At 39.5% G+C, this 14372-nt stretch overlaps 1 protein-coding gene across 2 annotated transcripts in view; it reads left to right on the top strand.

Annotated features, from left to right (window-relative positions):
• Positions 1–14372, top strand: part of LOC149833711 (protein MICRORCHIDIA 6-like) — a 114756-nt gene that overhangs the window by 37186 nt on the left and 63198 nt on the right. For both annotated transcript variants that reach the window (XM_090010966.1, XM_090010965.1), the window contains exons 3-10: positions 4531–4885; positions 5068–5142; positions 5237–5271; positions 5537–5615; positions 5747–5833; positions 5918–5993; positions 6751–6829; positions 6992–7126. In XM_090010966.1, coding sequence (XP_089867092.1) covers positions 4537–4885; positions 5068–5142; positions 5237–5271; positions 5537–5615; positions 5747–5833; positions 5918–5993; positions 6751–6829; positions 6992–7126 — 915 coding nt within the window. In that variant the 5' untranslated portion in view covers positions 4531–4536. The remainder of the gene's footprint in view (positions 1–4530; positions 4886–5067; positions 5143–5236; positions 5272–5536; positions 5616–5746; positions 5834–5917; positions 5994–6750; positions 6830–6991; positions 7127–14372) is intronic.

Genomic DNA, 14372 nt, shown 5'->3' with positions numbered 1-14372 from the left:
CGACTGAGGTTCTAAACAGGCCCAGTTGACCTTGGTCAGCTGGGTCGGGTTTGGTCAACCCCAGGCCGGCCGGCCATAACAGCCCAGCCGACCCTGTCTACTGGGCCTGACAGCCCATGCACAGGCCCCAGTCCGGGCCTGTGTGCTGTCAGGATCGAACAATACCAAAAGAGATTTTGATTATTAAAAATACCTTTTTTTTTGGATAGAGATGTAACCCAACCGACCAAGTCGGCTGGGCCTAGCATACAACCAAACCCACCTAGCCAATACAAGCAATCAACACAAAAGGTTCAAACAAGGGACTCAAATCGATACTCCACATACCCAAAGTCAAGGACCACGAGAAATCAAGTTACCACCCCTTACCATCTATCATGATTCTTGATAAAACTTCACCAAAATTAATGACAACCCCAAGAAAACTATACCAGCATGCTTCTTAGACAAAAACGACACCAGCTACGCCAAACCCAAACATCAAAGCATATCGATAAGCTCTACAGAGTCAAAATCTTCAAATCTAACCTCTAGACTGTCGAACCGGTGTTCCATGGATTCCATAAAAAAAAAGCATAAAATCGAACCGGTGTTCAATTTCTCATCTATTTTTAAAAGAGGAAACCCGTACCTCAGAAATCCACGCTTTGGAGAGGAAGCCCAGGGATGCCGACGATGAGGAACAACTCAAGCGGGGGTCGTTGGGGTGTCTGCCGAACACAGGGAGGAGAAAGTGAGGTGACTGGCGTGCTCGGGGTCGTCGACCGAGCTACCAGAGCGAAAGGAAGAGGCACGACGACTGAGACAGGGGACGAACCCCTGTCTGCCGCGGAGGGGCCGGGGTAAAACCCCTGCCAGAACAATAGTGGCCTCCATATGGCAAAGGGGTTCGATCCCGGTCCTCCAGCATGATGCAGGCCCCTGCTTACCACATGGGATACCACTCAGCGACACAGGGAGGGGGAAGCAGACAGAGGTGGAGAGAGAGAGAGTGGTAGCTGCTTACCTGCGAGGTCGTCGGCGATGGCGGCGACGGCGGTGGTGGCGTCGGCCGACGTTGATTAGAACACGAGGGAGGGGGCGACGTCGACGATGCAGCAGAGAGGGGGATGAGAGAGCACAATCGAGAGGGAGAGGAAGAGGGAAACGAGAGAGAAGGCACATGCGAGAGGGCCTTTCGAGTGAGAGGCCCCTCGCCCCTGCGTCTCGCTTTAAAGGGCATAGGAAGGGCGACATATCGAGAAACCCCAAAGGGGTTTCCCTTTTCAGCAGAGGGAGGAAGGGGGAGAGCGGCGTGGGGGAGAAGGTTTTTAAAATAAAACTCTCCCCTGCGTCGGGTGTTATAACCCTAAAGGGGTTATCGGGTCCGGGTCGGGTCCGAGTCTGGACCAGGTCCGAGTCAGGCCCGGGTCCGAAAAATATTTTTTTTAACTGTTTCGTTACACGGGCCGTGGCTCGGGTCCGAGACCCGGGATCCAACCGAGTGTTGGATTTACGCCTCACTGGCAATGTGGATCCATAAGTTGGATCCAAATGGATCCAACTGTGGATCCATGTACTAAACTCTTTTTTTTTTGAAAAACATAGGTTTTACAATATATATAATGACCAAAATATTCCTAATATATATATATATATATTTATACAATATATGTATATCAATTATATATATATATGTACAATGTATTTTAACAAGATCATGATCTTCAACCTAGTCTCTTCCATACATACTTCTGCCAAAATTGCGTGAAGAGGTGGAGGCTTATCTTTCTCATGATGAGTAATAGTGATCCTCACATATTCAAATTTGGGTTTTAGGCCTTGTATAAATTGAAAAAATTGCTCTTCTAAGATTTTTTTCTTTCTTAGACGAGCATCATTGGGTGTGTCCCAAATTGGCTCTAATTTAACCGTTTGATCCCAAAGCCTTTTTAAGGATTCATAGTATTCACACACGCTTTTGTCACTTTGTGTGCATTTATCGATCTTGTTACATAATTTTAATTTGTGAGCGACATCTCTTTGGGTATATGTTTGCTTGATAAAAGTCCAAGCCTCATTCGCTCTTTCAAATTCCAAGATGTCCTCAAATGGCTCCACACACATACTTCCCATGAAGAGTGAGAGCACTTTATCATGGCCTACTTCTCATGTTTTATAACTATTTTTGTAATCCAAGAGAGCTTTATCTCTCATTTTCTTTGAGGGTCTCTTCTTTCGATGTTCCATCTTCTCCCACTACAACTTTGGTAAGAGTAGGTTGAGGTTTCAGAGTGGAACCATCAACCAAATGCCACAATTTTTTTGCTACTAATATTATTTTCACTGTGGTGGCCCACATGTAGTTGGTCCCATCGAATTTGATGGAAACAACGATTACAACTTTCTTGTCGGCCATGGAGGAAAAGATAATAGAAGAGAGAAAGAGAGAAAAAAGAGGGAGAAGAGAAAAAGATGAAGATTGTTGATGTCATGCTTCCCGAAGCAACAAACCGATTCTCCTATGATTTTCACTGTCCATCACACTATCTTCAAATACAAAGAGCAATCAAAGAGCACCAAGGCTCTGATACCATGTAATAAAAGAGCAAAAAATACAAATAGATGCCTCTTATGAGCTTTACAAGAACACAATGACCACTTATGAGTCAATATAAAACTCATACACATAAGCCACTTATGGTCTTGAATCACAAGTAAAAATAATGAATATTATTGAGAGATTGGGTGCTTGAGAAAGCAATACCCATCTAAGGGGAAGCACCCCTATATATACATGAAAGAGAGCCAATATAGCTGTTGGGAGCATCCCAACAGCTATATTTGGGCAATGGCAATATTGCCCATTACAAAAACAAGAATTTACAAAACAAAAAAAAATAAAGAAAAACAATACAAAGACACTAGTGCCTCTAGTGAGCACAACCTATACATTGAAAAGACTAAAATACCCCTATTGGGTATTACCTATCACAATGATTATATATATATATATATATATATGATACAACTTAACAATAGTTGCATATAAAATCTATGTAAAATTTTTCTTTGTAGCCCATACATAATTTGAAGGTTGCACACCTATAGCATATGCGCTAGTGAAAAGGACAAGATGAATCACTTTACAATTCTAATTCACATAAAGTGAAACATGTAGAATCAACAACTAGGATTAGTCAATTGTTATGCTTGCATAAGTAGCTAATCAAATTCACATGTTCTAATTTATGATTTGTGGGCTGGCATCATTATTATCCTTGCAAAATAACTGCATACAAAACTAAGTCACAGGGACTCGGCAAAGCAGGTGCCGCACCTGCGTTGACGCGACGCGGCTGCGCGTGCGGCACTCGGTGTTGTCAACACGACCCTGGGTGCGGTCAACGCACCAAGGGTCATTTTTGTCCAATTTTTTAACGTAATTTTTTTTCTGATGCCCAATCAAAAGGGGTTGCGAAAGGGGATTAGGGCAAATTTTTTTTGCCCTAATCCTCTCTCCTCTCCTCTCCCGCGCAGCTCCACTCGCTTGCCTCCTCTCCTCCCAACGTCTCGCAGGGGAGCCCGACGCCACCTCCTCCTCTCCCTCGTCGCAGGTACCCTCTCGCTCTCTTGTTGGGTCGGCAGGGGAGGGGTCGAGCCTCCCTCCGTGCTCCCTCTCGCTCTCTTGTTGGGTCGGCAGGGGAGGGGCCGAGCCCCCCTGCTCCCTCCCGCTCTCTTGTTGGTTCGACAGGGGAGGGGCCGAGCCCCCCGCTCCCTCTCGCTCTCTTGTTGGGTCGGCAGGGGAGGGGCCAAGCCCCCCACCTTGCTCCCTCTGATTTCAGGGGAGGGGCCGAGCCCCTCCCAAGAAAAAAATTATTTCGGGGGGCGCTGCCTCCCCCCCGACCCCCGCCCGCTGAACGCACATCGGGACCTGCGTCGGGGGGGGGGGGGGGGGGGGGGAGCCCCCGAACCACCCAGTAAGGGTACATTTTTTTTTACATATATATAGCTTTTTTTTTATACATTTTTGCCCTGCCGCACCCCCGCACCCAAGGTTTTTGAAAGTGCCGCACTCCCGCACCCACACCCATGTGACATAGATACATAATGTTCTATGGATGAATACTTAGTGGTTCACCTTTTTTTCGCCCTTAAGATCCAGGGCTACATGCCTCTTTTTCTCCTAGTCCTATTAGTATGCCTAACGAATGTGTCTATGTATTTCCAAAGTTTTTCCCCACATAATCTGGATTCCCTTGGGAAATAAATCGAGTCCTGTCAAAATCACTTGACTGTTTTCCTTTTTCTTTACTCAATTGTTTAGCAATGTAGTGTGTGGTTATCTCAGGTAAATGCAAGGCATTCGTTTAACTTGTTTGCAATTTTACCTTTATCTTTTTGCTCCCTTTAGATATAAATTGAGTCATGCAAAAATACTTGATTGATTCTTTTTATTTACTTTTAATTGTTTAGTAATGCAATAAATAAGTGATTATATCTGGTAAATGCTAAGCATTTCATTTGTTTGACTTAACTTTTTTTTTCCAGCTTGTAATGAGCTTCCTGGACGTTGTGGATTTAAGCAGTGATGAGGACATTGGAGAGGTTGATGAAAAAGCAGTCATATTGGAGACTATTGCAGTTCCAGATGCTGATCAGCTTTCAGAAGCTTACAGTGGTGAAACCATCAAGCAGCAGAAAGCAAAAGCACAAGTTAGCAGACTGGGCACTTCAAACAACATAGCTATAGATAACTTCCACTTGCCACAAGATCAACCAAGGGTTGGGTTGGATATGCATGAAATAGTTTCTGTACCAACAAAATTCTCTCAGCCAATTTGTCAGCAGTTCTGGAAGGCTGGGAACTATCATGTTGAAAAGTCTCCTAAGATGAAAATAACAAGTACTGGCCTATTTCTTGTATTTTATGCAACTTTATTATTTACCTTATGTTTGGAAGCTTCACTGGCTCTAGATTTTTTTTTCAGTGAGGGGAGGGGGAGGGGGAGGGGGAGGGGGAGGGAGAGGGGTCTGGGGTGGAATTCTTTGTCATAGTCATGGATTATTAATTTGTTTATTTTTCAGATGGTGGGAATCGCATACGTGTGCATCCTAAATTTCTTCATTCAAATGCCACATCACATAAGTGGGCCCTAGGAGGTAAATATATAGATCAACCGTTCTGCGATATGTGTTATAAATTAAGTTTATTCTTCTTTATTTTGACCATTTCAGATTGATTGTCTTCTAACAGCCATCGCGGAGCTGCTTGACAATGCTGTGGATGAGGTGGTGTCTGATTCTTCATTGACATCTTATGTTAACTTCTTGGATTGCTAGTCTTTTCTAATGTTTAATTCTTGTACAATACGGATGCTGCTTCCATTATTTGTCAAACTGATGAGATGTTTCTATGCTTTGTTCAGCATCCACATTATTTTTCAAGGACTTTCATCTATTTTTACAAAAATTAACTAATCCTTCCTGAGCCCTATTTTTGTGAACTTGTGTTTCTCTTGTTTTGGGTTATGTATATTAAATGCCGTGCTTGCAGATACATAATGGAGCTACCTCTGTCAACATTGATAAAATTGTAAATATACGGGATGGGAGTCCTGCTTTACGTATTCAAGGTATATGTTTATGTGATAGTGTTAGGCATCTTTTCTTGTTTTCTGATGTTACTTTCTTGTACTTTGGTTAAACGGCAAGAGTTTCCCAGCTCAAGAAATGTATGCTTGGATATTTGTTCTTTGCCAATCAGATGATGGTGGTGGGATGGATCCAGAATGCATACGCCAGTGCATGAGCTTGGGATTTTCAGATAAAAAGTCATCTGCCATTGGACAGTGTATGTATTGTGCACTTCATTAACCAATTACTTTTTAACATAATTCATACTGTTTCATTAAGTTGTTAATTTGTAGCCTTTCAGATGGAAATGGTTTCAAAACAAGCACAATGCGACTTGGGGCTGATGTTATTGTTTTCTCTTCTTGCACGAAAAAAAGGTTTGACTTTGATAATTGGCTTCAAATCCTTCCATTCTGTCTGTAATTTATTTGGCATTTGAATGTGCGTACTGTGTAAATGGACAGAGAAATTTGTGGTAAAAGCTTGCATTTCATACTGTTGATATTGTTAATTCAATTGCAAGTTGTTCATCACTTCCTTCAAACAGACACACACACCATTTTGCTGCCAAACATTTGAAAGTGCTTTGTATACTTGCTACTGGTTGTTCGTTTTGAAGGATTTATTTTTGCTCAGTGCAAGTATTAATTTTTTAAGAGAGAGAAACATCTTGTATTAAATTACACATAATAATACAAGGGTGATCAGGAGTCACCTCTAGGCAAAATGAAACAAGAAGAAATCACACCTTAGACTAAAACTGCATAATAATACAAGGGTGATCAGGGGTCACCTCTTGGCAAAACGAAACAAGAAGAAATCACACTTTAGACTAAAACTGCAAGGCAAAAATTGCAATCTTCTGCCGCAGGAATGTGTATAACAGGCCACCTAGTCTTGGTACAAAGGCAACACTTCTGCCACAGTTATTTTATGTGAAATGTGTTATCTCTGGTTGTATCTAAGTGCTGAATACTCTGAAAACTGCATATACTTCTGCTGCTACACGTAGTTCATTTCTTGCATATTTTATGTGACTATCCATACTTCTGTAGTATATACCATCACATCTTTGGTTGCCTTGAATTTTCTGTCCATGCTAGTTTGTTTAAATATGCTCTGTCTTGATGTCAGGATCTGCACTCAGAGTGTTGGCCTTCTTTCATACACTTTTTTGACCCAAATGGGCCACGAAGATACAGTTGTACCAATGGTGAGTGCAACACCTAGTTATGTTGCCTTTTCTCTCTAATCACTTTATTTGTAGCCACCTGAGAAACTGTAGGTTTTGCAAATTTGATGGAAACTCCTAGATTCAAATTATGATTTGATGTTGAGCAGTCATGTAAAAGAGAAGTTTGTTTAATTGTTGTAGGTCGACTATGAATTATTGCCGGCCACCCGAGAAAGGAAACCTATAATCCGCTCCACTGAGAAAGATTGGTCGTATAATATCTCAACAATCTTGCAATGGTCGCCCTATCAAACAGAATCTGATATTTTCAAACAAGTAAGCTGCACGGGTATTGTTTGATGAAGCTGAAGTTTCTTCTTTCCCTAATATGTGACCAAAATTTTGGGGGATTCACTCAAGTGACCTATTAAGACTTGTGGATTTGGACTTTGATCTGGGAAGTGATATGTGAGTTAGATATGGATTGGACCCATATCAGTTCCAACTTCCAACTTCCAACTTCAACTTTCTCTACATAAAAGCTTTGCATCCAAACTAACTTCCCTCTCTATTTGATCTGTTCTGCTAGGTTTAGTAGTTTAGATAAACCACCTGGATTAATTGTCTTATTGTAATGAAACAAGTGGAAATACAAAAGAGATCCCAATAAGGATCAACACAAATACAAAAGGAGTGCACAAGCACTAATCCACTAAGAGATAATACAAAGTGAGAACAATCTCAAGAGCATAACACATGCGCACAATAACCACTATAGGTACACCCAACACAACACAAAAAATATATAACTTCACTAATAAAATGCTTAGAAAAGCATTGAGAATACAAGGGGTTTCAACCCCTATTTATAATAAAGAGAGAGGGAAGGGGGTGTCACAAAAAGGGCATGGATCCCGATGCACTCCAGAATGAACACCAAAAACCAAAATAAAATGTATTTGTATACAAGCTCACCATAGAAGTAAAAATGAAACACGAGACTTATAAAATGAATAATTTCATTACGAATGAAATTCAAATAATACAAAGAATAAATACAAAATTACAAACAACCTCGCTACAAAACACTCAAACACACAAAAGCCTAAAAACTATCCATCACTCTCTCAAACCTCACACATGCACACACCCACATTTATAGAAGAAAGAGGAGAGAAGAGGGAAAAGAAGAATCCCTTCCAGCCGTTGGACCAGCCTCCAATGGCTAGAAATAGTCAACCTAGTTTGACTTAATATATATAATATATGTTTACATACATAAATTATATATAACAATATATATACATACTATATAATATATATATATATACTTATTTATATACACGCATATATATAATAATAATAATAATAATAATAATAATAATAATAATAATACATACATACATACATACATACATACAAAGGTACACTTATTTTAACATCCCCCTCAAACTTACTGTGACTCACTGTAAGTTTGCAAATACAAAAAGAATCCCATTTACACAAGATATCATCATGTTCTTCAAATTTCTTGAAGGGGCTTTTAGATTTTCCTTGATAGGCTCAAAAGGTCTCTAGACTCATCAATAACACCAATACTTTGAGCACCTGTAAAAGAACAATCCAACTAGAAATAACTATATATATATTATGGAGAGAGGATGGCCAAACACACAAAAATACAATATTTAATAACACAATTTAACAATTTTCAAAATCAAGATCATATTTAATATCCTCTAGGTGAATAAACCACTTCAATACCTAGAAAATATCTTAGAAAGCTGAGGTCAAACATATTAAAATGTTTTTTAATAATATTTTTAATTGCATCAATTTCCTTTTTGTCAGTCCATGTGATGATCATATCGTCAACATATAATAAAAGTATGATAATATCCGTACCTGTATCTTTGACAGAAAGGGCAGTATCAGTATAACAAGATTTATAACCCAAGTTTAACGTAACATTGCTAAACCTATCATACCAAGCTTTGAGGGCTTGTTTAAGCCCATACAAAGCTTTCCTTAACCGAAGAACCTTTCCTCTCTCGATCTCATGGCCGGGAGGAAGATTCATGTACACTACATTTAGGTCACCATTCAAAAAAAGTTCTTAATATCAAGTTGGTAAATATGTCACTTTCTAATGGATGCTAAGGTAATGAATGTCCTAACACTAGTCATACGAGCTACGAGAATAACCTTTGGCTACTAACCTAGCCCGCCCTATATCTTTTTAAAGATCCATCCCCTTTTGTTTTGACCTTATAGACCACCTACATCCTATGGTCTTTTTCCCTATGGATAACAGTTGAATTTTCCATGTCCTGGCTTTCTCGATGGTGCCTAGTTCTAAGAGCATGACATCAATCCATTCAAGAATTTCTTTAGCCTCATTGTAGGTTGAGGGTTCATAAAAAGAATGAATAGAAAAAAGACAGACTTTATATCTAGGTGAAAAAGTCTCATATGACACAAACCTTTCAGGATGTCTAGAAGATCTACTAGATTTTCTAATACTAGATTCTCCTAGATTTTGGTTACTTGAATATCTATCAAGTGCACGTAGAGGTTGATCAAGAGTTCTTCTGAAATAAGTTTGAATATCGCGACTATGGGTATCTTCCATGGGAACACCAGAGTCATCAATATGCATATCATCATTATCATTATCATGCATAATTTCATCAGAGGCCTTTTTTGGCAATAAGTCAAACAAAAAGTAATACTCAAAATTATCCTTAGGCTTATCAAAGTCAAAATCATTTTTATTTTTGAGAAAGTTAACATTTCTTGAAACATAATTTGTCATTTTTCTTATCGTAGCATCTATACCCTTTTTTGTTATTAGCATAACCAAAAAACACAAATTCAATGGCTTTGGGAGATAACTTGTCTCTTTTATCAATAAGTACAAAACATTTTCATCCAAAGATTCTTAAATCTGGAGAAGTTTGATATAATTTTTCAATTGGGGATATGTTTTGTAAATAGGATAAAGGCATTCGGTTGATATGATATACCACAGTTAAGGCACCTTCAACTCAAAACATTTTTGAAACATTTTTTGAGATAATCAAAGTTCTCGTAGTTTCAATTATTTGTCGATGTTTTCTCTATATTTGGACAAGATCTTTGATGTGAAATCCCATTTTCTTTTAAATAAATTTTGAAATCATTAGACAAATATTCTCCTCCTGAATATTATCTATAAATGACAATATTGGTTTGAAGTTGGTTTTGCATAATTTCGTGAAATTCTTTGAAACATGAAATATATTTGATTTTTGTTTAAGGAAATAGATTAAAGTATACCTACTATAATCATCAATGAATATAATATAATAAGAGAGTCCTCCTTTTGACATGACTGGCACAGGTCCTCGTAAATCCGAATGCACAAGTTCAAAAGGTTTCGAAGAGATAAAAGTTCTAAGACCAAAAAAGAATTTTCTTCATTTTTTCAAGGATACATTCGTTACATATAATATCTTTATGACAAGCGTCTTTCCAAAATGGAAAAAAAGAGATAACTTAGATACATTAGGATGACCTAATCTCTGATGCCATACAAAAATATCTTTTTCCTTGACAAAATTGCAAAATGATTCTTTGGGAAGATGAAAAAAATCCATGTATATGAGGTTTTCCATCCTATTGTCTTCCCCAATCAGCTTTCTTGACTGGTGATCTTGCACCAAACATTTTTTTTGATGAGACTTTATACCCATAATTCGAAATTTGAGAGACTGATAAAAGATTTAAATTATGTTTTGAAACAACTCTAAGTTTAGGTAAATTTTTTTGAAATGTTTGAAAATGTTCCAATACTTTTAATTTCTAGATTAGTTCCATCAGCCGTAGAAACACAAGAGTTTTAAAAGGATTTTATGCATTTAAATGAGAGGGATTCTAAAGGAGTCATGCGGAAAGAGGCACCCGAGTAAAAAAATCTAAGAAAGCATACCTGGAGTCGAGAAAGTAGATACAGCGGCACCTAAAGTAGATGCGGAAAAATTCTTAAGGAATAATTGAAATGCTTCCGTTAGATGTTTAATGGATCCTTAAGTTCTCCTTTCATGATACCTTCACCACCTTTTTTGGGTGGTGCTTCTTCAACGATTGCTACCTTTCTTTTGAGCTTGAGACAATCTGGTCTAATGTATCTCGCTTCTTGGAAAAAGTGACAAATAACTCTTCTCCCTCCTCCATGGTTATATGTTCGTCCTCTATTGTTATTTTTCCAAAATTGGGAAGGTTTATATGCTTTGACATTGTTACCGTGTCTTGACACGACAAGCACCTCCTCACTTCTCTTAGTCATGCCAAGTCAGGTCTCGGCTTGGTATATCTCTCTAAGAGCATCTGTAAGGAAATAGGTGGAAATACAAATAACAAGTGATAACACTTGAAGATCCAATAATGGACAAGAAATCACAAGCACATAAAGTGCAAATACACAAACCTACTAAGAGGAAATGTAACGCCCCAAATTTCAAACTTGTGAACTTTTTCAGAAAAACAGCAAAGAGACTAGAAATATCTCTTGCCTTCAGAGTTTGTTTATGAAATCAACAGAAAATTTTTCTCTTGTTAAATCAGAAGGCAAGCTGATAACTTTGGGCATGTTAGCTAAAAGAACCAAAACTCCCAAAATTAGGATATCCTAAGGAAAATCCATTACAAACCCAAAGCGTTCAGGACGCGAGCTAAGAGCAGAAAGAAAAAGTCTTGAAGCCATCTTGTAATCGCGCCATCGCCTGTAGTGTACCTAATCATCACCTGTACCCATAGAATGGGTTAGTTTCGCGAAAAACTAGTAGGTGCACAAGAGAAACTACAAGAAACTGAATTAAGCACATTTAATTCAGTATGCTAAGCAGTTTAAAGTAGATATACAGTTAAACAGGGAAGCAATGCAAATGCGTAAGTAGTGCAATGAGTAAGTAAGCAATGCAAGCGAGTAAGTAGTTCAAAGTAAGGAAGCAGTGCAACTGACAAACGCAACATACGATCCATTTGATCGTAAGCTGTGAACTACCACGCAACAAGCTTGTTCTCGTTCCTAGAACGAGGTCTTTGCATTGAATCAGTACCAGGACATTGTTTGTCGCTCTCACTACTTCTAACAAACGCTTTGTCCTGAACAACCTTAATCTATTCCCATCTCTTAAGGCCTTACGCAATCAACTATCATCGGTTATGACTCACTAAGACGTCATACTTCCTCAGAAAAGCTCACCCTTCCGTAGAAGGTCCAAAATATGATCACAACTCAAATCGCTAACGATCTGATTCTCACATCTGAGTCCTGCATGTAATCATGCTAAAACAGAAAGTCAAAGCTATAAATTTATAACTGGCTGTCTCAAACAATCTCAGAAGAGCATCACAGCTCACCATAACTTTTTATGGTAAGCAAAAACACAAGGTCCATGCCAGATCACTCTGTCTGGGAGATATACGACCTGATAGGGAATTATCGCCCTAGAGGGTATACCTGGTCTTGGACCATACACTTTCTCACAACGAAACCTTTGGGAAGCCGGTCTCCAACAAATGTCATATCCAATGAAAATCATTGCGATACACACATCAACGCAAATGACCACTCTCAGGGTCGATAGCCACTATTACAATCAACAAGATCAACGCCGGATCACCTGGTTTGGAAAATGTATAACCTCACAAGGAATTCCGCCCTAGATGGTCTACCTGGTCTTGGACCATAAACTTCCTCACAGGAGTTCACCGTCTTTGCGGCTACCCGTTCGCAGACAGTGTACATCCTCACAGAGAATCTACCACTCTAGCCGGTTACCTGGTCTTGATCATACACGCCCTCGCAGATAATCCTTTGGAGATCAGGTCCTCAACATACACCCTACTTAGTGATGCATGCATCTATACAATCGACTGCTCTGAACAATTGACAGCTCTTGGGGTCAGTAGCCACAATATGGGCACAAGCATGTATATCAGCAATATGCATCGTATCACTTCACATAGTAAAACAAAACACACGATCACCCATTCCTCCAATAAGGTTCCATGAACCCTGAACATATTATCGCATATTTCAAACATTTCATATCACGTGGCATATCAATCACATCACACAGAAGCATATAATACTACGCGTCGTGTTATTGCCACAAGGAACATTGCAATCCTCAATAGGACCTCAACACATGCGTAAACGACACAAGAGAACACGCAGATATGGCAATCCAGTTGATTCTATAGGCGAAGAGTAACTAACTCTATCTAACAGCCAAACAAAACAACTGAATAAGACAAGCACTCGTAACAATGCTCGTAAAACATATAATTACCATAATATGGCTCAGTCCATCAGCAAGTAATTAAATTAATCGTAAAGCATAAACCATTGCATCGTAAGCCATTCATAAGCTATACACGATAAGCAATCATGTAGCAACAGTTATATCACAATATGTAAGCAACTTATAAGACAAGCGACCACATCAATCCTAGTTGCCACCAGTTCGTAGATTACGAGCTGTATGCAATCACATCATTCATAATAGATGCAAGCCAACAAGTGCTACGCTGCAATAAGCACCAAACAGTTCGACCAAGGGGTAAAGCAAGTCACATGCTAATATGTAGCAACTGGCATAATGCTATTATTAGAAGCATTTAACTAGTATGAGAAGCTCCTTATTACTCCGCAAAGAACTGCGTAAGTAGTTTAACCAACTAGAGTAACGCCTTGACAGGCGTGCACAACTCAACGAATAACATACTGAACTACCGAGCAAGCAAGCGATCGACCAGTGTGAATAGACTTTATGTTTAGATATTACTGGCCTGCGGGTACGCGCAGACAAAACGTAGAAACAACTGAGACTAGTTCGAGCGTCTGTTATTCTATGTATTTTCAATAACCCGAATAGCTAGTTGAGTCCGCTCCAAAGGGGACGACTTTAGCCGAGAAAGGATTCCCCTATAGGCTGAAAAGCAGTGCCACAGATGCATCCAACTTTTGCAGAAGTATTGAGCTAACTATTGTAGCCCCTTTCCCCTTAACGCCAATGACTGGGGAGGCCAGATCATTGCCCGTGGAGTGGTTATTAACAACCTGTCAATTGAAGTTTTGTACCGCTCTGTCCTCTCCCTTGACAGACAACCAGAAGCGAATGGGTGCGTTAGGGGTTGCTTAACTAACGACCCATCCTATGCTGTGGTCTTTAAACCACTCGAGCATCTTGCCTGTAAAGGCGAATGTGAGTACAACATTGTCATTTAACATTGTTCGAGGTTGCACGACCGTCTCATCCGATCATCGCAGTACTAGACGTGTCGTGCACGACTACAAGTGCTCTAGGATGAAGGGGGTATAGCTTCTCAATAGAAGCCTCAACAGGAGTGTTTCATAAAGATGTAAAGTTTATCAACTTTACTTTATCTTTTGAAACAACAGTACCTTATGCCAACATTATGCATGTGATTATCTCAAATCTCATCCGCTATCGGGGTATTTACATGTCTCGCATGACTCGATACCGGCCTCGATAGACGGGATACAGGTTTCTCAACAGAACACCGCTAAGAA

This window comes from Nuphar pumila, chromosome 6 (genome assembly GCF_984573655.1).
Source record: "Nuphar pumila chromosome 6, dmNupPumi1.hap1.1, whole genome shotgun sequence".
Classification (NCBI taxonomy): Eukaryota; Viridiplantae; Streptophyta; class Magnoliopsida; order Nymphaeales; family Nymphaeaceae; genus Nuphar; species Nuphar pumila.
This window is presented reverse-complemented; position numbering and strand designations above follow the sequence as displayed.